This window comes from Cyprinus carpio, chromosome B25 (genome assembly GCF_018340385.1).
Source record: "Cyprinus carpio isolate SPL01 chromosome B25, ASM1834038v1, whole genome shotgun sequence".
NCBI classification, from domain to species: Eukaryota; Metazoa; Chordata; class Actinopteri; order Cypriniformes; family Cyprinidae; genus Cyprinus; species Cyprinus carpio.
The window spans coordinates 7,385,073-7,412,141 of NC_056621.1; the positions used below are offsets into that span (position 1 = coordinate 7,385,073).

Here is a 27,069-nt window from a genome sequence, read left to right on the forward strand (position 1 = left end):
AAAGTACTGTTCCTATTTGCCTTTGTATTATGCCATAGTATTGATTTAAGATGCAAGCATTAGTTGACTGTTAATTGATGAATATGTTAAATTGAATTAATCACATTTTAGCTGATTAATTAACCAAAATGAATCAAAATTAAACAAAACATGAAGGTGGTACTTCAAGCTTGAAAAAATGTTATCATGGAAACACAGAACGCCTGAATGCCTGAATGAAACCCAGTGTTCCATTACTCGTCTGCCATTTTTAATTTTTGCCATGCCAAGTGCTGTGTTTTACTAACTTTTTGGCGAATTGAGACAAAACTTGGTACAGATAATCTAAATCGTGCCTCAAACATACCTGAGAAGAATTGGCACATTGCCATCTAGAGGTTACATGTACAAAAATACAAATTTATTACATTGTTGTGAGCCTGGGCTCTTTAGATTCTTTAGAATCATGGAGAGTCAATGAAAATGTTTCTAGGCAATACTTTGGCATTTTGACACGTTTGCCAAAGTAATTGAAATTTGTAACAATGCATTGATATTACTACATTAATTTAGTGGTAGCGTAACCAGCTGGTTAAAAGTTATAATTATAAATAACAATTATATGATGTTATGAGTAACTGTAGTTAGGGATTTTAATCCTGCTAGATTAAAATAATTACCAGGGATGCTATATTTAATACATTAATACATTTACGGAGTTTGAGTGCTTGGTTCCATACTTATTTTCTGCAGCTATATTTACTAATACATTCTCATTCTTTTTTTTAATAAACACCAAAATATAAACATCTCATTAAACATGATTCATTGACATTTTAATTCTGATAGCTATTACGTTATTAGTTGAGCAGAAAGACTGGCCAATTTGACAAAAATAGTAACGTTCAGTAGTGCTAGCAAAAAAATTTTGACGATTACAACAATGACATTGCTAAATAAAATATCTTTCAAGTTGTGGATGAGTCAAGACCCACATCCTTGTACATCCTTGTAACTCGGCGAAAAATGAATCATTGTGTGACCAAATGTCTTTCTCATCATTTAAATACAGTTTATTTAATATCACAAACGAAGACATTAAATATTTGTTTGCATCAAGTATCTACCAAGCCCAAGGCCAAATTCAAGCAACGGGTCCACCCTCTGGTTTGTAACAAGTATCTACCAAGCCCAAGGCCAAATTCAAGCAAGGGGTCCACCCTCTGATCACAAACTACATTCCTCCAAAGCAAACTAATAGCAACTATAAAAGGACAAGTGCTGACAGGTAGCTCACATTAGCTCTTGAGGATGGATGTTGTCTCCATGGGGACTGTGAGGATGTCCCAGATGTGGATGCTGAGATGGGTCGTCCTGCTGATGGGGCTGCAGTCGGTACAAGCAGGTAAGCAGAATAAAACTGAAAAAAAAAAGAACCAAAATACCTTGAAATCCTTGAAATGACATTCAAAACCTCTTTCTATGTTAAAGACTTCTTGGGGGATTATGGGGATATCATGAAGGATCCATTGGACTTTACAACCTGGCCACCACCAACAACAACAGGTGAATATTTAATTGTAATTATGTGTTATATGAGATGTACTGACCAAGAACCATCAGATAAATCAGAAGTAGTAAACCTAAAACCAAATATATTTAATCAAAGTATTTCCATTTAAATTTGACATCAATCAAAAAATAGATAGACAGATAACAGTAAAGTTCACTTTTTTTTCCTTTTTTCTTTTTTTTACAAATTTTGCTGAATACTTCAAATTGTTGATTAAAATTTAACATAGATAAAAAAAATTGAAACTTTAATATGATAAAAGATTTATATTAACCAACGCATATTTGTTAAGTAAAAAAATGTTAGCCTGAATGCACTGTAAGTTGCTCTGGATAAAAGCGTCTGCTAAATGCATAAATGTAAATGTAAACTTACAAGATTTTAACCATGGTTGTAAGGTCTATGGCAATAATAACATTGATTATGGAATAGAAAACTGAATGAACTGATCATTTCAACTTTTAAAATAAGTAACATTCTTACAGGCAAGTTTCTAATTATGAAAAAAGTAAAGTAAAAGTTAAGGTGGTACGCGCATTATAATTGTAAAACATTATTTAGGACATACAAAGTTCAGTAACAGTATGTTCAGAAATATTTGTAAATATTACAGCAAAGACATTTTGAGGTGTACTACTTCTTGAGTGGGTATATATGACTTTTGTAACACTGTGACACTATATCCATCTTCCGTTTTCTTTCGCAAACAAATGTGTTTCATTAAAAATGAAAACTTTTTCTTTTTGTCTGTTATATTTAGTGTTCCCAATGACGACTGTGATGGTAACAAAAGGTATTAAGCAATAATTTAAACTGCATGTTTAGCATCAGTTCTTACAATTCAGAGAACTAAATTGTGTAGTTTTGCTCACTGAAAGTACTTATCACAGATTAGAGATTTAAAAACTGTCTCTCTTGGTTTAGTTCAACCGAATCCTGATCATCAGTCCACGGTCTGCAGCACATGGGGAAATTTCCACCTCAAGACCTTTGATGGTCAATTCTTTCAAGTGCCAGACACGTGCAACTATGTTATGGCGGTGATGTGTGACGCTGCCACATCTGATTTTAACATCCAAATGCAAAGAGAGACTGTGAATGGCTCAATCACTTTCAGCACAGTCACAATAAAGCTGGAGGGGACAATCATCAAAATCACTAATGGCGACATCACCATGGATGATCAAGCGTGAGTTGATTTTTATTTAATTTTTACCTGAAATATTCTAGCGTCAACCTATTTTAAACTTATACTAATTGAGAAACAACAGAATATTAGTGCTTCCAAAATTAAAAAAAAAATGGTTCAAATACTACCTAAAATGATTCTACATTTATAAAAAATTAACCTAAAATCTTAATGAATAAAGCATTACTCAATTACATGACTATATCTTAAAATACGTAAACATGTTTGGTTGAAATTTGTAACACTTTCTTTTACAGGGTGTCGATTCCAATCAGTCAGAATGGAATTAAAATTGAAGGAACCCCAACAAGTATTAAAGTCTCCAGATATGGAATAACTGTCTTCTGGGAAGAAGACAACTCTATATTGGTATGATTTAATAACATCTTGATGTTTAAATGTGGTTATTGTAATACTTGTGATGAATCTGTGATACAACAAGCCAAATAAGAGTTCAAAAGAAAACTGTAAAACTGATTTGATTAAATCTGTTGATAGCAGTAAAAAAAAAAAAAAAAAAAAAAAAGCAAACCTGATAAAGTGCAGGAGAATTCCTGCACAGGTTCTTGTATGTGTCATGATTAATCCATAACCCTATAACGAAATCAGACACACCCTTTAAGCCATCATATTTGTTTGCACACAATAAGTAAGACTAGGAAAATTAAACATCAAACAGGATATCAGTTCTACAAATCACAAAGTAAATATGAATTGTCTAAATAAGCCATAGTGAACCAACAGGTTTTGCAGATGTTTCTGACAGCTCAGTGTTGATTTTATAAAGTGTGTTTGCACTCTCATATATTTTAGCCATAAATAAACATTTGGACAGACTGACTTTGAGAAAATAAATTGTATTTGTATTGCTGACAGTATCTTGTTATATGATGCTTCCTAGATTGAACTTGCAGAGAAGTACAAAGGTCAGACCTGCGGACTCTGTGGAAACTACAACGGCAACAAGAATGACGATATCACTGAAAGTGGTAAACCTGATGTTTCAATCAAATGACGTCATAAACCTTAGCTTTAGAGCTTCTTTTGAATGTCAGACAAAATATATACATAATTTCAGTATGATGTTTGAGAAAATAAACAAATCCTTCTCAGGCCCAGCCACCTGGAAGGTTTCCACACCAACTGAATCCTGTGAGGATGTTACACTTCCTCCTGGGGATCAGTGTAACCAGGTATGTGACAAAGTTTTTGAGGCAATATTTTTTACAATTAAAAAAAAAAAAACGCCAATTTCACTGTATTAAATTGACTGTTTTATTTAAGTTTATTTATTTTTTTTTTTTATTTGTTTTTTTTTATTTTTTTTTTAAATGTGCATTTTTCTGTTTTTAGCACATAAGTGTTTGCCAGCAGTATCTCAGCAGTCCAGGGTTCGCTGTTTGTGTGCTTGTGTAGATGACCTGTGTCGGTGTTACGCCAACCACGACTGTCTCTGCAACACGCTCACAGAGGTTTCACGACAGTGCACTCATGCTGGAGGAATACCAGGAACATGGAGGACAGAACAGCTTTGTCGTGAGTATCATTTCTGGAAAATGACTTAAAGAAATCAGTAGGAATAATATGGTAATACCATCACAACACTTATAGTTCACTTGAACTGAATATTACAACTTGTAGACTCTATGGGTATGATTCAAATAAATATATAAATAACAATGAGTTATGAATAATGGGTTCATTTTCAAGGATCTGAAACATGAATTCAACAATTCTGTAGTATAAAAGTTGTGATATTGTCTGATGTGTTTGATATACTAATTGTGTTATTCTGTGGAGCAGCAAAGAAGTGTCCTCTGAACCTGCAATACATGGAGTGTGGGAGTCCGTGCAAGAACACCTGCTCAGATCCGACCACAAGTCTACTGTGTAAAGAACACTGTGTGGATGGCTGTTTTTGCCCTAAAGGTAATTTCACACCATATCAAAAGTCAAACACTTGCTTATTTAAATCTGTTATTTTAATGCCACTTTTTCCCCAAAATAAACAGTATCATGCTTCTTTTTGTAAAGGCACCGTGGAAGACGATATTGGTCAGAGTGGCTGCGTTCCTGTGAACGAATGCCCTTGTGTGCATGACGGCACAGTATTTCAATCAGGAGAGTCTTACAAACAAGCTTGCAAAAAATGGTAACAATTTTTAACTTTATTTTAAATTCACTTTTAATACCACTTACATATTTCCCAGTGCTAACACTGCTGCCGTATTGTGTCAGTGTGTGCGCCGCTGGACACTGGACTTGTACATACCTGGATTGTCCCGGAATCTGCTCTGTTGTTGGAGGGTCTCACGTCACCACTTATGATGGAAAGACCTTCACTTTCAGCGGCAACTGTGACTACATCCTCACTAAGGTCTGCCAGTACAGCAGATGATCCAGATGTTTTCTTTCAGGGCGAGATAAATGAAAGCCTTCACATACACATTTATTCATATGGTTTTTATAACAATTAGAAAAGTTCTGACATTATAAAGTTTGCCATTCCCCTGTATGTAATACACACTATATAACTTTGTGGTTCTCACAATCATTTCTTTCATTCCAGCATTCTAATGACAGTGATATTGCTGTCGTGGGAAACCTGGCCAAGTGTGATCCGGCCCGAACAGACACATGTCTAAATTCAGTTACCCTTGTAATTTCGGGGACCACTGTAAGGACTGAGTCAATATTTTTCATTTTTCTATTGTCTATGATCAGAATGGTACACTTGCTTTCAGCATAGTGCAGAGTACATAAAGCATACTTCACCATCCTCCAAGATGCAATTACAAAACATATTTTGTTTTCTCTTTGTTGTTGTTGTTTTATTTATAAAACAGATTAGTTTTGCCTCCAATGGCGTTGTGACACTGAATGGAAACAGTCCATATAAGATTCCTGCCACCACAGGTGGGTTGACATCCTGTAAGTATATTACCATAACAATAGGCACCGATGACTAGATATTCTATTTTACCCACCCATTTTGTTGTCCCAGGTCCTGTGAGCATCTTCCAGCCCTCGTCCTCTTTCATCATTGCTGATATGAAGAGTCTTCGTCTGGAGATCCAGTTGGCTCCAGTCATGCAGTTGTATATTGTAGCCAGCACTGAAGAGAAAGGAAAGATGAGTGGTGAGTTTTGGCAATAAATAAAACAACAAAAATAAAAAACATATATATATATATATATATATATATATATAGATGAGTGGTTATATATATATATATATATATATATATATATATATATATATATATATATATATATAATTGCTAGTGAAGGAGGAAAGAGTAAAAATGTAAGGTTTATAAAATTGTTACAGTATAATGATTTAAAATGTAAATGTATGACTCCTTCATAAAAAAATAATAATAATAAAAAAAGACTTTCAAAAATGGATTAGTGCATAGTGAATGAATTATAGGCATTGTATTTTTAATTCTACACCTTTCTTTTTTCAGGTCTATGTGGAAACTATAATGATGTCCAATCAGATGACTTCAAAACAGAGTCTGGTATCATAGAGGGCACACCAATAACGTTTGTCAACTTTTGGAAGAAAAACCCATACAGTTGTCCAGATCTTGAAAACACATTTGACAACCCCTGTAGCTTGAGTGTGGACACAGGTACACAGTATTACAAACATTTAAATAAATACATAAATAGATAAAAGTCATCAATATATGCAAATATTTAACTTGCAAACATTACAAAACTCTCTTTATTCTTTCCATTCAGAGAAACCTGCTAAAGACTGGTGTTCCCGTCTTACAAACAGCAGCGGAGTCTTTTCCGCATGTCATTCAGAAATATGTCCTGAGATTTTCTACCAAGTGAGTATCTATGCACTGAACACTCTTCTGTTTTAAAATTAACTGTATATATTTATGAATTACATATAATTGCATCTGGGTTTCATCCTCTGCAGTGGTGTGTCTATGACACCTGCAAATGTGCAGATATTAGGGAGTGTATGTGTGCGGCCGTGTCCAACTATGCCCATGCCTGTGCTGCCAGAGGAATCATTCTCCAGGGCTGGATGGATTCTGACCCCTGTGGTGAGAATACTTGCTTGTAGAGTTCAATAGAATTAATGCATTTGAATCGCAATCTGCAGATTTTGAATAAAATGAAATAATGAATCATAATAAAAATGTGTTTATCTGTGCACAGTATCTGAGTGTTCAGAAAACATGAAGTACTCCTACGGTGTGTCCAGCTGTGGCAGCACCTGCCGCTCTCTCAGTGAACCAAGTAACACTTGCCCAGGGTCCTTCACACCTGTAGACGGCTGCGTCTGTTCTGAGGGAACCTACCTTAATGAAGTTGGCAGTTGTGTGCCTGCCCACCAGTGTCCTTGTTACAAAGGCAACCAGGTCATAGAACCATCGGGAACATCAAACATAGATGGTGTTGCATGGTATGAATTCCTTATTCCATAACCAATGCATTGTTGTTAGACTACCAATGATAACTCTTGTCTTGACGACAATCAATAACTCCTGATTTGCACTGTTTTGTCATATTATAGCACCTGTACCCTTGGAAAATTGCACTGCTCCAGTCAAGAAGGTAAGTTGGAACTTAATTCTGAAATTGCGCTTGTAAAATTCAAACTTGAGTCATCATTGTGGAAGTTTCCCACTTCTCATACATGTGACTGTTTTTAGACTGTGTGGCTCCAATGGTCTATTTCAAATGCTCAAATTATGAACCTGGAACAAAAGGGACAGAGTGTCAGAGGACCTGTCAGAACCAAGACCTAAACAACTGCGTGAGTTTTGATGGGGAAAAGACTTAGCAGTTTCCAGTTTTCCAGCAGTTATTGTATTTGTTGCCACAAACAGATTTTGTAAAAGCATAGCTAGGGTTACCAATGCTGGTCCTTTTTGGTTTGTTTTGTCTGTAGGTGAGTACAGGGTGTGTATCAGGGTGTATGTGTCCAGATGACCTTCTGGCTGATGGAAAAGGTGGGTGTGTGAAGAGGACAAACTGCACCTGTGTCCACAATGGACTCAGCTATTCACCTGGAGAGCAAGTTCAAGAGGACTGTAACACCTGGTGAGCTAGCACTGATGGCAGTAAAAAATAAATTACCGTATACAATCACAACATATGCACTACCTTTTTCTCCATCCCCCCAAAAAATAAGTATTTTAAAAACATTGCAAGATTTCTACTTTACAGCCTCTCTGAAAATGATGGTTAAGAAACATATAACATTAAAGGGTTAATCTGTGAATTGTTGTCTATATTTCAGCACATGCACAAATGGGATGTGGACGTGTACAGATAATGAGTGTTATGGCACCTGTACCATCTATGGTGAAGGTCATTTTATGACTTTTGATGGCAAGAAATATTCTTTCCCTGGAGACTGTGAACACGTCTTAGCCCATGTATGTTTTTCTTCGAATTTGGCTTCTTACCTAGTAAAAAAAAAAAATTCTGGCCTGACACACAATTCATGTGCAACCCCTTTAGGATAACTGCAATAATGACCAGAGTCCATATTATCTACGCCTGGTCACAGAGAACATCCCCTGTGGCACCAGTGGCACCATTTGCTCCAAATCCATCAATCTTTTCTTTGGGGTGAGTTTATTTCATACCTAGGAGTCAGACTTGAGCATAGTTTAAAAGTATGTTAAAATCTTGAATATAATAATACATTTATGCAGACATTGTTTGCTTAAGGATAATTGCATCTCACTGACTATTCAAATCCTGCAGAGATACAAGATGATTTTATCGGAGGAGAATGGGATCAAAGTTGTTGAAAGCAATGGCACTGATTACCTATATCAAATCCATACTGCTGGAATATACAATGTCATAGAGGTCAAAGGTCTTTTGAACTTAATCTGGGACAATAAAACGAGTCTGATGCTCCAACTCCATCCTAAATTTAAGGTAAGCATTACCCCTAAATGGACAAATCACAAAACCATCCTCTACACCTTTGTGTTCATCCACTTACCTTAACACCCACATGATCTCTGTGACAGGGCAAGACATGTGGACTGTGTGGAAACTTTGACGGTAATGCGAACAATGACTTTGTGAAGCATGATGGAGAAGAGGTCACTGATGCAGTGGCATTTGGAAACAGCTGGAAGGTGAATCCCAGCTGTCCAGAAGTGAGCAATGTGATGAATCCATGTGAAAAAAATCCACATCGGAGTGCCTGGGCTATCAAACAATGCAGCATCATCACAAGCTCTGTCTTTACAGACTGCCATTCACGTGTGAGTAAAAATTATAATCCTTGTGCATTCTGAAAGTTCTTGGTCTTCTGAAATTTATATGTAAATGATTTCTTGTCTCTAGGTGGATTCTGGCCCATACTATGATGCCTGCGTAAGGGACACCTGTGCATGTGACAGTGGGGGTGACTGTGATTGTTTCTGTACTGCTGTGGCAGCTTACGCTGCTGAATGCCGTAAAAAAGGATCTTGTGTGGCATGGCGGAGCCCAAGCATATGTCGTAAGTCCAAGTACTTTTAGAAATTGTGTTCAGTCATAATTCTCCATATGCAGATCTACATGAAATGTGCAACACAGAAGAATACAGATTTAAGCAGAAAAAGTGTATTTTGTCATTATCCTTTATTATTTGACCTCATATATAAACATTGTCATACTGCTGACCTAAGTGACTGTTCTTGCAGCTTTATTCTGTGACTACTACAACAGCCCTCCAGATGAATGTGAATGGCACTATAAAACCTGTGGATCCAGCTGCATGAAAACTTGCAGTAACCCATCTGGAAATTGTTCTAGTCAAATTCCTCTTCTAGAGGGTATGAAATAATCTTTAAATCATTTTTAGGGGTAAATGTAGTCCAAACAACAGAGAACATTATGATGACTGAATTATTAATATATTAAATTTTAGATTCAAGAAACAATGAGTCAATTGAAATTTCTTTCTTGTTTATTCCTTCTTGACATTTATTATTATCCTAGGGTGTTTTCCTCGGTGCCCATTAGAAAGGCCATTTCTGAGGGAGGACACAATGAAATGTGTTAAAAAGGCAGAATGTCTTTCTCTGTGTACCTATGATGGGAAAATATACACTACTGGACAAGTGGTGTACGATACAACAGATGGGAACGGCACATGTTTTAAGGCTGTGTGTGATGTTAACGGCACGATAATAAGACATATTAATAAATGCATGACAACAACCAAGCCATTCACTTTCACAACTCCACCACAAACTACTAAAACAACAATTATAATAACAGTGGCAAAGACTTCCACCTCGACACCGACTACAGTAACGCTAACAACGCCAGAAATGCAATCAACGCCATCTTCAACTGCTGGTCAAACTTCACCAGGAATTTCTACTACTGCTCTTACTTCACCAAAACCATCTACAGAAACACCACCTCCCACAGGAACAGAAACACCATCCACTGTTACTACAACTGCTGGTCCATCAACACCTATATCATCAGGAGTTTCTACTACTGCTGTTACTGCTCCAACACCATTTACAGAAACACAACCTCCCACAGGAACCAAAACACCATCAACATCTGCTTCAACTGTTGGTACACCAACACCAACATCACCAGAAATTTCTACTACTGCTGTTACTTCTGAAACACCAATCACAGAAACACCACCTCCTACACAAACAGAAACGCCATCAACGGCAACAACAACTGCTGGTCCACCGACACCTACATCACCAGGAGTTTCTACTACTGCTGTTACTGCTCCTACTCCATCTACAGAAACACCACCTCCCACAGGAACAGAAACACCATCAACAGCTACTACAACTGCTGGCACACCAACATCACCAGAAATTTCAACCACTGCTGTTACTGCAGAAACACCAATCACAGAAACACCACCTCCAACACAAACAGAAACACCAAAAACAGCAACAACAACTGCTGGACCACCTACACCTACATCACCAGGAGTTTCTACTACTGCTGTTACTGCTCCTACTCCATCTACAGAAACACCACCTCCCACAGGAACCGAAACACCATCAACAGCTACTACAACTGCTGGTACACCAACATCACCAGAAATTTCAACCACTGCTGTTACTGCAGAAACACCAATCACAGAAACACCACCTCCTACACAAACAGAAACGCCATCAATGGCAACAACAACTGCTGGTCCACCGACACCTACATCACCAGGAGTTTCTACTACTGCTGTTACTGCTCCTACTCCATCTACAGAAACACCACCTCCCACAGGAACAGAAACACCATCAACAGCTACTACAACTGCTGGTACACCAACACCAACATCACCAGAAATTTCAACCACTGCTGTTACTGCTGAAACAACACAGACAGAAACACCAGCCACAACACGAACAGAAACGCCATCAACAGCAACAACAACTGCTGGTCCACCGACACCTACATCAACAGCAGTTTCTACTACTGCTGTTACTGCTCCAACACCATCTACTGAAACACAAACTCCCACAGGAACCGAAACACCATCCACATCTACTACAACTGCTGGTACACCAACACCAACATCACCAGAAATTTCTACTACTGCTGTTACTTCTGAAACACCAATCACAGAAACACCACCTCCTACACAATCAGAAACGCCATCAACGGCAACAACAACTGCTGGTCCACCGACACCTACATCACCAGGAGTATCTACTACTGCTGTTACTGCTCCTACTCCATCTACAGAAACACCTCCTCCCACAGGAACCGAAACACCATCAACAGCTACTACAAGTGCTGGTACACCAACACCAACTTCACCAGAAATTTCTACTACTGCTGTTACTGCTGAAACAACACAGACAGAAACACCACCCACAACACGAACAGAAACGCCATCAACAGCAACAACAACTGCTGGTCCACCGACACCTACATCACCAGCAGTTTCTACTTCTGCTGTTACTGTTACGACACCATCTACAGAAACACCACCTCCCACAGGAACAGAAACACCATCCACAGCTACTACAACTGCTGGTACACCAACACCAACATCACCAGTAATTTCAACCACAGCTGTTACTGTTGAAACACCACAAACAGAAACACCACCCACAACACGAACAGAAACGCCATCAACAGCAACAACAACTGCTGGTCCACCGACACCTACATCACCAGGAGTGTCTACTACTGCTGTTACTGCTCCAACATCATCTACTGAAACACAACCTCCCACAGGAACCGAAACACCATCCACATCTACTACAACTGGTGGTACACCAACACCAACATCACCAGTAATTTCAACCACTGCTGTTACTGCAGAAACACCAATCACAGAAACACCACCTCCTACACAAACAGAAACGCCATCAACGGCAACAACAACTGCTGGTCCACCGACACCTACATCACCAGGAGTTTCTACTACTGCTGTTACTGCTCCTACTCCATCTAAAGAAACACCACCTCCTACAGGAACCGAAACACCATCAACAGCTACTACAACTGCTGGTACACCAACACCAACATCACCAGAAATTTCAACCACTGCTGTTACTGCTGAAACAACACAGACAGAAACACCACCCACAACACGAACAGAAACGCCATCAACAGCAACAACAACTGCTGGTCCACCGACACCTACATCACCAGCAGTTTCTACTACTGCTGTTACTGTTACAACACCATCTACAGAAACACCACCTCCCACAGGAACAGAAACACCATCCACAGCTACTACAACTGCTGGAACACCAACACCAACATCACCAGTAATTTCAACCACAGCTGTTACTGTTGAAACACCACAAACAGAAACACCACCCACAACACGAACAGAAACACCATCAACAGCAACAACAACTGCTGGTCCACCGACACCTACATCACCAGGAGTGTCTACTACTGCTGTTACTGCTCCAACACCATCTACTGAAACACAACCTCCCACAGGAACCGAAACACCATCCACATCTACTACAACTGGTGGTACACCAACACCAACATCACCAGAAATTTCAACCACTGCTGTTACTGCAGAAACACCAATCACAAAAACACCACCTCCTACACAAACAGAAACGCCATCAACAGCAACAACAACTGCTGGTCCACCGACCCTACATCACCAGGAGTTTCTACTACTGCTGTTACTGCTCCTACTCCATCTAAAGAAACACCACCTCCCACAGGAACAGAAACACCATCAACAGCTACTACAACTGCTGGTACACCAACACCAACATCACCAGTAATTTCAACCACTGCTGTTACTGTTGAAACACCACAAACAGAAACACCACCCACAACACGAACAGAAACACCATCAACAGCAACAACAACTGCTGGTCCACCGACACCTACATCACCAGGAGTGTCTACTACTGCTGTTACTGCTCCAACACCATCTACTGAAACACAACCTCCCACAGGAACCAAAACACCATCCACATCTACTACAACTGCTGGTACACCAACACCAACATCACCAGTAATTTCAACCACTGCTGTTACTGCAGAAACACCAATCACAGAAACACCACCTCCTACACAAACAGAAACGCCATCAACAGCAACAACAACTGCTGGTCCACCGACACCTACATCACAGCATGTTTCTACTACTGCTGTTACTGTTACAACACCATCTACAGAAACACCACCTTCCACAGGAACAGAAACACCATCCACAGCTACTACAACTGCTGGTACACCAACACCAACATCACCAGTAATTTCAACCACTGCTGTTACTTCTGAAACACCAATCACAGAAACACCACCCCCAACACGAACAGAAACGCCATCAACAGCAACAACAACTGCTGGTCCACCGACACCTACATCACCAGGAGTTTCTACTACTGCTGTTACTGCTCCTACTCCATCTACAGAAACACCACCTCCCACAGGAACAGAAACACCATCAACAGCTACTACAACTGCTGGTACACCAACACCAACATCAACAGAAATTTCTACTACTGCTGTTACTTCTGAAACACCAATCACAGAAACACCACCCCCAACACGAACAGAAACGCCATCAACAGCAACAACAACTGCTGGTCCACCGACACCTACATCACCAGCAGTTTCTACTACTGCTGTTACTGTTACAACACCATCTACAGAAACACCACCTCCCACAGGAACAGAAACACCATCAACAGCTACTACAACTGCTGGTACACCAACACCAACGTCACCAGAAATTTCTACTACTGCTGTTACTTCTGAAACACCAATCACAGAAACACCACCCCCAACACAAACAGAAACACCATCAACAGCAACAACAACTGCTGTTCCACTGACACCTGCATCACCAGGAGTTTCTACTACGGCTATTACTGTTACAACACCATCTACAGAAACACCACCTCCCACAGGAACCGAAAACACCATCAAACAGCTACTACAACTGCAGGTACACCAACACCAACATCACCAGAAATTTCCTACTACTGCTGTTACTTCTGAAACACCAATCACACAGAAACACCACCCCCAACACAAACAGAAACACCATCAACAGCAACAACAACTGCTGTTCCACCGACACCTGCATCACCAGGAGTTTCTACTACGGCTATTACTGCTCCTACTCCATCTAAAGAAACACCACCTCCCACAGGAACAGAAACACCATCAACAGCTACTACAACTGCTGGTACACCAACACCAACATCACCAGAAATTTCAACCACTGCTGTTACTGCAGAAACACCAATTACAGAAACACCACCTCCTACACAAACAGAAACGCCATCAACAGCAACAACAACTGCTGGTCCACCGACACCTACATCACCAGGAGTGTCTACTACTGCTGTTACTGCTCCAACATCATCTACTGAAAACACAACCCCACAGGAACCGGAAACACCATCCACATCTACTACAACTGCTGGTACACCAACACCAACATCACCAGAAATTTCAACCACTGCTGTTACTGCAGAAACACCAATCACAGAAACACCACCTCCTACACAAACAGAAACGCCATCAACAGCAACAACAACTGCTGGTCCACCGACACCTACATCACCAGCAGTTTCTACTACTGCTGTTACTGTTACAACAACACCATCTACAGAAACACCACCTTCCACAGGAACAGAAACACCATCCACAGCTACTACAACTGCTGGTACACCAACACCAACATCACCAGTAATTTCAACCACTGCTGTTACTTCTGAAACACCAATCACAGAAACACCACCCCCAACACGAACAGAAACGCCAACAACAGCAACAACAACTGCTGGTCCACCGACACCTACATCACCAGGAGTTTCTACTACTGCTGTTACTGCTCCTACTCCATCTACAGAAACACCACCTCCCACAGGAACAGAAACACCATCAACAGCTACTACAACTGCTGGTACACCAACACCAACATCAACAGAAATTTCTACTACTGCTGTTACTTCTGAAACACCAATCACAGAAACACCACCCCCAAACACAAACAGAAACGCCATCAACAGCAACAACAACTGCTGGTCCACCGACACCTACATCACCAGCAGTTTCTACTACTGCTGTTACTGTTACAACACCATCTATTGAAACACCACCTCCCACAGGAACAGAAACACCATCAACAGCTACTACAACTGCTGGTACACCAACACCAACGTCACCAGAAATTTCTACTACTGCTGTTACTTCTGAAACACCAATCACAGAAGAAAAACCACCCCCAACACAAACAGAAACACCATCAACAGCAACAAACTGCTGTTCCACCGACACCTGCATCACCAGGAGTTTCTACTACGGCTATTACTGTTACAACACCATCTACAGAAACACCACCTCCCACAGGAACCGAAACACCATCAACAGCTACTACAACTGCAGGTACACCAACACCAACATCACCAGAAATTTCTACTACTGCTGTTACTTCTGAAACACCAATCACAGAAACACCACCCCCAACACAAACAGAAACACCATCAACAGCAACAACAACTGCTGTTCCACCGACACCTGCATCACCAGGAGTTTCTACTACGGCTATTAATGCTCTACTACTCCATCTAAAGAAACACCACCTCCCACAGGAACCGAAAACACCATCAACAGCTACTACAACTGCTGGTACAACCAAACCAACTCACCAGAAATTTCAACCACTGCTGTTACTGCAGAAACACCAATCACAGAAACACCACCTCCTACACAAACAGAAACGCCATCAACAGCAACAAACACTGCTGGTCCACCGACACCTACATCACCAGGATTTTCTACTACTGCTGTTACTGCTCCTACTCCATCTACAGAAACACCACCTCCCACAGGAACAAACACCATCCACAGCTACTACAACTGCTGGTACACCAACACCAACATCACAAGTAATTTCAACCACTGCTGTTACTTCTGAAACACCAATCACAGAAACACCACCCCCAACACAAACAGAAACGCCATCAACAGCAACAACAACTGCTGGTCCACCGACACCTACATCACCAGGAGTTTCTACTACTGCTGTTACTGCTCCTACTCTAAAATCTACAGAAACACCCCCTCCCACAGGAACAGAAACACCATCAACAGCTACTACAACTGCTGGTACACCAACACCAACATCAACAGAAATTTCTACTACTGCTGTTACTTCTGAAACACCAATCACAAAAAACACACCCCCAACACGAACAGAAAAACGCCATCAACAGCAACAACAACTGCTGGTCCACCGACACCTACATCACCAGCAGTTTCTACTACTGCTGTTACTGTTTACAACACCATCCAGAAAACACCACCTCCCACAGGAACAGAAACCCCACCAACAGCTACTACAACTGCTGGTACACCAACACCAACGTCACCAGAAATTTCTACTACTGCTGTTACTTCTGAAACACCAATCACAGAAACACCACCCCCAACACAAACAGAAACACCATCAACAGCAACAACAACTGCTGGTCCACCGACACCTACATCACCAGGAGTGTCTACTACTGCTGTTACTGCTCCAACACCATCTACTGAAACACAACCTCCCACAGGAACCGAAACACCATCCACATCTACTACAACTGCTGGTACACCAACACCAACATCACCAGTAATTTCAACCACTGCTGTTACTGTTGAAACACCACAAACAGAAACACTACCCACAACACGAACAGAAACACCATCAACAGCAACAACAACTGCTGGTCCACCGACACCTACATCACCAGCAGTTTCTACTACTGCTGTTACTGTTACAACACCATCTACAGAAACACCACCTCCCACAGGAACAGAAAAACCATCAACAGCTACTACAACTGCTGGTACACCAACACCAACAATCACCAGAAATTTTTCTACTACTGCTGTTACTTCTGAAACACCAATCACAGAAACACCACCCCCACACGAACAGAAACGCCATCAACAGCAACAACAACTGCTGGTCCACCGACACCTACATCACCAGCAGTTTCTACTACTGCTGTTACTGTTACAACACCATCTACAGAAACACCACCTCCCACAGGAACAGAAACACCATCAACAGCTACTACAACTGCTGGTACACCAACACCAACATCACCAGAAATTTCTACTACTGATGTTACTTCTGAAACACCAATCACAGAAACACCACCCCCAACACAAACAGAAACACCATCAACAGCAACAACAACTGCTGTTCCGCCGACACCTGCATCACCAGGAGTTTCTACTACAGCTATTACTGTTACAACACCATCTACAGAAACACCACCTCCCACAGGAACCGAAACACCATCAACAGCTACTACAACTGCGAATACGCCAACACCAACATCACCAGAAATTTCAACCACTGCTGTTACTGCTGAAACAACACAGACAGAAACACCACCCACAACACGAACAGAAACGCCATCAACAGCAACAACAACTGCTGGTCCACCGACACCTACATCACCAGCAGTTTCTACTACTGCTGTTACTGTTACAACACCATCTACAGAAAACCCCCCTCCCACAGGAACAGAAACACCATCAACAGCTACTACCTACAACTGCTGGCACCAAACACCAACATCACCAGAAATTTCAACCACTGCTGTTACTGTTGAAACACCACAAACAGAAACACCATCCACAACACGAACAGAAACACCATCAACAGCAACAACAACTGCTGGTCCACCGACACCTACATCACCAGGAGTGTCTACTACTGCTGTTACTGCTCCAACATCATCTACTGAAACACAACCTCCCACAGGAACCGAAACACCATCCACATCTACTACAACTGCTGGTACACCAACACCAACATCACCAGTAATTTCAACCACTGCTGTTACTGCAGAAACACCAATCACAGAAACACCACCTCCTACACAAACAGAAACGCCATCAACGGCAACAACAACTGCTGGTCCACCGACACCTACATCACCAGGAGTTTCTACTACTGCTGTTACTGCTCCTACTCCATCTACAGAAACACCACCTCCCACAGGAACCGAAGAAACACCATCAACAGCTACTACAACTTGTTGTACAAAAATATCAAGAGATTTTTATTATTGTTGTTACTTCTGAAACACCAATCACAGAAACAAACACCACCCCCAACACAAACAGAAACCATCAACAGCAACAACAACTGCTGTTCCACCGACACCTGCATCACCAGGAGTTTCTACTACGGCTATTACTGCTCCTACTCCATCTAAAGAAACACCACCTCCTACAGGAACAGAAACACCATCCACAGCTACTACAACTGCAGGTACACCAACACCAACTTCACCAGAAATTTCAACCACTGCTGTTACTGCAGAAACACCAATCACAGAAACACCACCTCCGACACAAACAGAAACGCCATCAACAGCAACAACAACTGTTGGACCACCTACATCTACATCAACAGGAGTTTCTACTACTGCTGTTACTGCTCCAACACCATCTACTGAAACACCACCTCCCACAGGAACCGAAACACCATCCACATCTACTACAACTGCTGGTACACCTACACCAACATCACCAGTAATTTCAACTACTGCTGTTACTGCTCCTACTCCATCTACAGAAACACCACCTCCCACAGGAACAGAAACACCATCAACAGCTACTACAACTGCTGGTACACCAACACCAACATCACCAGAAATTTCTACTACTGCTGTTACTTCTGAAACACCAATCACAGAAACACCACCCCCAACACGAACAGAAACGCCATCAACAGCAACAACAACTGCAGGTCCACCGACACCTGCATCACCAGGAGTTTCTACTACTGCTGTTACTGCTCCTACTACATCTACAGAAACACCACCTCCCACAGGAACAGAAACACCATCAACAGCTACTACAACTGCTGGTACACCAACATCACCAGAAATTTCAACCACTGCTGTTACTGTTGAAACACCAATCACAGAAACACCACCCACAACACAAACAGAAACACCATCAACAGCAACAACAACTGCTGGACCACCTACATCTACATCAACAGGAGTTTCTACTACTTCTGTTACTGCTCCTACTACATCTACAGAAACACCACCTCCCACAGGAACAGAAACACCATCAACAGCTACTACAACTGCTGGAACACCAACATCACCAGAAATTTCTACTACTGCTGTTACTTCTGAAACACCACAAACAGAAACACCACCCACAACACAAACAGAAACACCATCAACAGCAACAACAACTGCTGGACCACCTACATCTACATCAACAGGAGTTTCTACTACTTCTGTTACTGCTCCTACTCCATCTACAGAAACACCATCTCCTACAGGAACAGAAACACCATCCACAGCTACTACAACTGCTGGTACACCAACACCAACTTCACCAGAAATATCTACTACTGCTGTTACTGTAGAAACACCAATCACAGAAACGCCACCTCCGACACAAACAGAAACGCCATCAACAGCAACAACAACTGCTGGTCCACCGACACCTACATCACAAGGAGTTTCTACTACTGCTGTTACTGCTCCTACTCCATCTACAGAAGCACCACCTCCCACAGTAACCAAAACACCACCCATATCTACTACAACTTCTGGTACACCAACACCAAGATCACCAGAAGTTTCTACTACTGCTCTTACAGCTACAACATCATCTATAGAAACACTACCTCCCACAGGAACAGAAACACCTCTGACACCATCAACAATTACTACAACCATTGCTACATCAACAGTTTTGACAGGAACACCTACAGTGACAGAATTGCCATCAACCAAGTTCACGGTATATACAAAATCAACACCTGAAATAACACATGGTACATCACCTCAAATTGTCATCACAACAATCTGTCACTGTACATTTGCAAATCAAACTTTCCCACCTGGTAAGTACTACATGCAATTTTTAACTTTCTCCTATAGTTTTTTCATTTGAGAATTTGACAAAAGCATGAACAGTTGACATTAATGGTGCATATTCTATTATTCTAACTATAGAGTCAATCATTTACAACAAAACTGATAAAGCAGGCTGGTGCTACTTCGCTTACTGCAGCTCCAACTGTGTTAGTGAAATAACACAGAAACCATGTCCTCAGACTACTACGATTCCAGTTTCAACTGTTCCAAATGACTGTACTGATGTCAAAAGAAAGGTTAAAAAACCACTTGTCATGTACAATTTATATTTTCCCCAAAAAAATATTCTAAGTGACAATTGAACTGCAATATTATTTGAAACTTTAACAGAATGGAGAGACATGGAAAGAGGGATGTACCACTAAAACCTGCATAAATGGGAATGTTACCACAAGGCCTGTACAGTGTGATCCAGCGGATTCTGTCATACCTACATGTGTCAACGGACTTAAGCCTGAGAAGGTTAATTATAACAATGGCTGCTGCGCTAAGTACGAGTGTCTATGTGAGTTTAAACCATGCGGCAGGAAACTGATAAGTAACACTGTCCTTGTATTCTAATTTACCTTGGTTTAACTTGTTTTCTGAAAAACAGGTCGATGCAGTGGCTGGGGTGACCCTCATTACAATACGTTTGATGGAAAATATTATGCTTTCCAAGGAAACTGCGACTATGTGTTGGTCCGGGAAATCATTCCAAGACACAATATCAGTGTCCATGTTAAAAATTATTATTGCGATATTACAAATAATTTTGCTTGTCCAGAGTATGTGACTGTGAAGTACAAATCCTATGAAATCAAGCTAGCAAGTAACAGTAAAGAGATACAGGTAAGTCAGGACTATTTCAGACAAATTTGATCACAAACATTCACATATTCTTAACACACTGTAATATCTAGAACTTAATACATTGTCAATGCTAATATCACTTAACACTGCTAGCTGAGCATACAGTATACACACTAAAACACTGCAAAAAAGTAATCTAAGGTTCATTACAACTCAGAAACCCTTGTTGCCTACAGGTTTACGTCAATGGCGCTGTTAAAGTCCCAACTTTCTTGAATGAAGATTTCAGCATCACTACATCTGGCATGGCAGTGATTTTGAACATTAATGAAATCAAAGCTGAGATTTTAGTCAGTCATCAAGGCTTTGAGATCAATCTCCCGTTCTCCTACTTCCATGGTAATACAGAGGGACAGTGCGGTGAGTACAGTGTGGTACCCTCGCTGCAATGACTATAACAATGATAAAGAGAATTTCTTCTGTGAAAAAAATGCAACAACTTTCACAGATTTACAACTTTATTGGCATGTCTGGTCTTTGTCAATTCAAATTTTGAAATTCTGTCAATATTTTTAGGTGTTTGTGACAATGATGCCACAAATGACTGCAGACGTCCCGATGGAACAACTGACCAGTCATGTGAGAAAATGGCAGCATTGTGGGCGGACTCCCCAGAATGTGAAAACCCTCCACCACATCCAAGCGAACCTCTTCCTACCTGCACAGCACAAATCTGTGAGGTCATCAAGAGCGAGTAAGGCTAAGCTCAAAACTATCACTCAGTAAATTTTCAGAAACCCTTCAAAGTGAAATTTGGAATTTCTCCTCCACTAACAGGACCAAATAGAATTGCAAAAATATTTAAAAACCCCCTCTATCTGCCACTGTTCTGCACTTAGGTAGTTGCACCCAAAACACCATTGGTTGAGCCAGTGTTACTCTGTCCAGTCCACTCGGACTGTTCAAATAAACTGCAATTCCACTTGATACATCAAGTTGCACAAAAATTACACACTTTACCTATAACTAATTAAAAAGAGATTTCAGAGATAGTTTTTATGACAATTACCTTTTTTGTTGAACCACGATATGCTTAAGTTTACGTTTTCTCCCTAAACTTTTGCATTTTTTTCAGTTTGTTCAAGAACTGTCATGACATCGTTCCCTATCAAAGCTACTATGAGGCATGTAAATATGATGTGTGCTACAAGAAAAATGACTCCATGGCCTGTGCCAGTGTGGAGGCCTATGCACAGCAATGCGGCCAGCAGTCTATATGTGTGGACTGGAGAAACTCAGCTGACCTCAGCGGGCTATGTGGTAAGAAAACAGAATGAACCTACAGTAACACAGTGATGCATCTTTTTCTGACTGTATCCTAAATCGCTTGATTTTCTTTGGTTAATAGCATACAAATGTGCTGATCACAAAGTCTACAAGGCATGTGGGCCTAAAGTTGAAAAGACCTGCAGTACAAGGTAACCACTCTCTATATCAATTCATTTCCATAAGTGGAAATGTAATACTGTATTGTCCAAATTTCACTGCAATAATAACTTTAATGTCACATGTGCTTCACTTAAAACCAGATACAATGAGATGTTTGTGGAAGACCAAAGCAAAACTGACCATCAAACATTTGTGGAGGGTTGTTTTTTTAATAAAAATTGATATGTAGTTAGTTGTAAAAAAGATTTGTTGGCACCTACTTGCGGTAAGTGATATTATTTAATTTACTCTATTTGTTATAAACAATGTGTCTTGAAGCCAAAATGTTATCTTTTCCATTCCCCACATATAGATTGCATTGGCCCCGATGGGTTACCAAGACAGGTATGTCTCTTTTAGCAGTAGCAGCAAAACCATTCACATGAAATTTTCCAGGAATGTGAACTTGACTCTAGTCCTACCCCTGCCCCCTTACACATGTGTAAAAAGCAGAGCTTAACCATTGCACTACTGCAAAATAATGGCTGTATACAGATAATTTACTCATTCAGTCAAAGGAAAAACTGCATTTGAACACATTCTACCCCATATTATACCCATTTCTTTACCTTACTTCCTCTGTTATAGCCGGGAAATACATGGATCATGAACTGTACAACATACAAATGCTCCACTGAAAGCTTTGGTGTTGTTCAAGAGCCTATGAAATGTCCAACCATAGAGCCTTGTGGCCACGAATACAAAAGCATCATTGAAAACTGCTGTCCAACCTGTGGTGAGTATTCAAGTACAATGACAATCAGAGAACAAAACAGACTTAATAAAATAAACATGATAAAAAAAACTGACCACATTTACTGTCCTAGTACAAATTTCAGATCTAAATTGTACATGATTTAATAATTAAAGGTTCATAATTATCCTTCAAATTACAAATACAAGCTCCAACTCAACTTTCATGAAACAACATTTAGGACACAAATACAGGGAAAATTCTAATCAATAACTTAAATGAATGCAGCGTAATATTATTATAAAGGAATAGATTTGAAAATCATACTGTGAACTTCATATTCAATCTCCATGTCCAGGTAAAAATGTTTCCTTGAAAGTGGGTGCCGGTGTCAAAATCATTATAGATCCACCGACATTATAGAATTTCATCATCCAGTTTTGGATGGGGGGGAAAAAATCTAGTTGAATATCTGTAGAAAAACTTCCTCAAAGTAGACATTCAGACTGTGTTAAAATTAATGTTTCAAAGCACATTTTATCTGAATGTTTAACCACATCGAATCGGAACCACAGTTGTAAACTTGTAAAACGCAATAAAACATTTCAGAATAATTTACATAATGCTTACATAATGCCTCCTCTGCCCATTCAGTGTGTGATACCAGCCGGTGTTCCATGAAGTGTGATGTGGGATATGAGTTAGCAGCAGAGATACCCAAGGGCAGTTGCTGTCCATCATGTGGTAAGTCTCAAATTTCATACTCAGACAACTACTATTAAACGTCATAGTACATGTACTGTTCACATAAAAAAAAAAAAATTCTACCAAAAAAAAAAAAAAAATTATTGAAAATTTTATTTTTATTTTGCTTTTTTTGGATTTTGAGTTTTAAATGAAAGTGATATTGTTATACTACAGTTGCTAATTAATTACATTATAGCTCTTTAACTTTCTAAACAATTTCTGACTGTATTTATTTATTTTTTCTATTCAGTGCCCAAAGATGTATGTGTGCACAATAACACTGAGTACCAGGTGAGCTTCTAGGTTCTTTTGTTTATGCTAACTGGAAACATTAACAAACAGGAAATGTCATATATATGATATTTATATCACATTACATTATATGCTTTTCACTGTTAAAAAAGGAATCCAGAATAATGTGTAATCTTTATCTAAATCCATAAACTTTTCTATAATGATGGGTTCACTTTCTTTTTTAGCCTGGAGTTAAAATCCCTACAGAGCCTTGTTTGGAATGTTACTGCCAAATGGATAAAGACCCACAAACCAAACGACATTCTGTGGCATGTGTTAATAAAGTCTGTTCACCCTGTCCTAAGGTAATAATTACAGTGTATGCTTATTATTATAATAATAAACATCAGGATAGATTTCTATTATATACTCTAAATTTATCTGAACTTCTAGTAAAGCCGTTTTGGACTGGGAAGGATGTGTTGAGTTCTGTTACAGTCTGTTTTCATAGGATCCTACATTGAGTTTCTCAAAAGATTAAGCAAAATTTGATTCACTGTGATATGACCCCTTTAAATGAATTTACTCAAGTCTAGTACTCTTTTGGTTCTCCAAGGGCTTTGAGCGTGTAGAACAAAAAGGAGAGTGCTGTGGAATATGCAAGCAATTCAGCTGCGTTTATACTGCTTCAGACAACACCACTCATATTCTCCAGGTATATTTTAAAATATTTACAAACTTTTCTCAATCCGTCAATTTCACCAGTCAACAAAGCTTTTCTGTCCTTCAGTCCTCATGTTTCCCTTTTTCTTTTAGGTTGGAGAAGTTTCAAAAAATGCAACAAATAACAGATGTGAGAATATTACCTGCAGTAAAATGAATGGTTTGTTTGTGACAGAGAAGATCACACCAAAATGCCCTTATTTCAATCCAGATGACTGTGAGCCTGTAAGTGAAATATATATGGTATACTTTATTCACACCAATAATTTATTTATAATAAGCTTCAACAACTTGACTGCTGTATGGTTTGGTTACTTCCTACTAATGTTGAAATGTGTGGCTGTTTACATACAGGGAACTGAGAGATATGATGCAGATGGATGTTGCAAGATCTGTAAGAAACTCTTTAATTACTGTCCGTTCATTTGCTCAAAATGATTGACCAATAATGTTTGACAAATTCATTATTTTGTCATCACCTCCCTCAACTGTACTAAAGATTAAAGAAGAATCATCACAAGCATATATGTAATACATAAAACAATGCATCATATGTACAATTCTCGAGATGGAGTCACAAGTTTACTTCTCTCTCAAATATCTTAGGTAAGCCCAAGACTTGCATTGTTTTGAAGAACACAACGCATGTGGATGTAAATGACTGCAAGTCCACCCACCCCATAGAAGTGACATCCTGCAGTGGTCACTGTGGCACCCAATCAATGTAAGAGCACTTGCACATATAATAGCTAATGAAAATTATTTAATAATTTCACATAACTAACAACAATCACATTTTAAGTGCTTGCTACAGAAAAGCTTTCATGTGAATAGCTGGTATGGTTACAGTCAATTCCATTTGTTTTTAATATTTGACTCTTATTCATCAGAATGCATTATTTAACATTCAAAAAAAGCTAACAAGCCTGTTCATCTTCAGGTATTCAATGGAAAAGAACAGCATGATGCACATCTGTTCTTGTTGCCAAGAGGAGAAAACCAGCCATCGACAGGTGACGCTGAAGTGTGCCAATGACAGCGAGATCATTCATGACTATATTTACATTGAGAGCTGCACATGCACTCCTAAAAAGTGTATAGACTAGAAGGCCTGAAGACTTGATAAAAGATGCTGATCTTAAAGCTTTTCATTTGATTATTGCTGATGTGAACTAAATTACTTAAGAGATATTTGAAATAAGGAGCACAGCAAGGAATTCATGCTTTTATTCTAGGGCTAGGATTTTCACTTTAAATATGATCTTAAACGTTTAAATTATCTGTAACAAAACTATTTAAATTGTCTTTTCTGTGGTATAATGAGAGTTCTGTGTAATTTTGATGAAATAAGTGAATGTTTAACACAATAAAGAAGTTAACCAGCAACAAAAAAAGTTCATTGCATTCCATTTTTTTCAAAAACATTTGACAATTAGGTTGTAGTCTCATACTCAACTGTGTTTAGAAATGGCTTTTGTGTCCACCAGATACAGAAAAAACTAAGAGTAAAAATGTAAAAGCAAAACAGCTGTAGTCCTCTACTGTAAGTATGCATTTCCAGATACTTTACGGGAATCAAGTTGTATGCATATCCCAAGTCCATCTGTCCAAATTTTAACCACCAAGTGGGAAGGCTTTTGCAAGTCCAAGACAAAAAAGTAAACCTTATGTACTTGTATATAATATTATAGACTACTACATACCATACAATACAAAATCCTGCAATATATGCTTTGTCAATGGTTGAGTATCTAAAGAGTAATTTAATCAAATCAAATAAATATTGCAACACTACAAAATTATAATATTGCCACATATTATCACATAACTGCTCTCATAACTGACAATCAAAGGGCAAATAATCATAATTACGATACCTAACTCAGCACGTGTCAGTAGGAACCTATAGCTACATCAAACAGTGTCATATAGCCTACAAGATAAAATAATTTGTAAATGCATGGAGAGCTCCATTCCATCTAACATCAACTCACCTATATGTCAAGAAAATCCATCATCCACTCCTTTGCCGCACAGTAAATTATAGAAATCGCCCAAATGTTTGTACTCATTCAATATTTTGACTTCACCTGTTGCCACCAATGACATCTAAAATGTTTCCTCTAGCAACATCATGCAGAACTGCAAAAAAAATAAATAAATAAAAAATAAAAAATAAAAAAATTCCCGATAAAACAGTCCCATTTGAATGTTAAAAGGGTAGTTCTGCCTGCTTCTATTTCTTCTATTTTTTGTTTCAAATCCGCCGCAGTATA

General features: G+C 39.5%; 1 protein-coding gene and 1 long non-coding RNA gene across 2 annotated transcripts; one reads left to right on the forward strand and one right to left on the reverse strand.

Moving 5' to 3' along the window:
• The first annotated feature begins 1,231 nt into the window (after positions 1-1,231).
• LOC109062932 (mucin-2-like) lies at positions 1,232-26,187 on the forward strand. Its single transcript, XM_042752574.1, is given in 48 exon segments — positions 1,232-1,384; positions 1,471-1,545; positions 2,313-2,345; positions 2,477-2,741; positions 2,999-3,110; positions 3,643-3,730; positions 3,855-3,934; positions 4,095-4,143; positions 4,146-4,277; positions 4,545-4,670; positions 4,776-4,893; positions 4,980-5,118; positions 5,311-5,418; positions 5,588-5,657; positions 5,746-5,880; positions 6,211-6,378; positions 6,491-6,585; positions 6,681-6,810; positions 6,926-7,172; positions 7,284-7,324; positions 7,423-7,526; positions 7,662-7,813; positions 8,013-8,151; positions 8,237-8,347; positions 8,486-8,665; positions 8,761-9,000; positions 9,083-9,239; positions 9,424-9,555; positions 9,722-11,769; positions 19,100-20,081; positions 20,194-20,351; positions 20,446-20,620; positions 20,711-20,946; positions 21,144-21,327; positions 21,484-21,661; positions 22,043-22,227; positions 22,316-22,385; positions 22,497-22,621; positions 22,709-22,740; positions 22,984-23,131; positions 23,744-23,833; positions 24,087-24,127; positions 24,316-24,435; positions 24,687-24,785; positions 24,887-25,018; positions 25,148-25,187; positions 25,400-25,517; positions 25,734-26,187. Coding segments are annotated over 48 exon segments (8,847 nt in total). The 5' UTR covers positions 1,232-1,290; the 3' UTR covers positions 25,900-26,187.
• On the reverse strand, positions 4,154-27,068 carry LOC122142335. The gene is made up of 4 exons (XR_006158541.1): positions 26,788-27,068; positions 5,729-5,856; positions 5,014-5,151; positions 4,154-4,290 (listed from the first exon to the last, which is right to left on the reverse strand). It is a non-coding gene; the product is annotated as an uncharacterized LOC122142335 (long non-coding RNA).
• Between the last annotated feature and the right edge of the window lies 1 nt (position 27,069).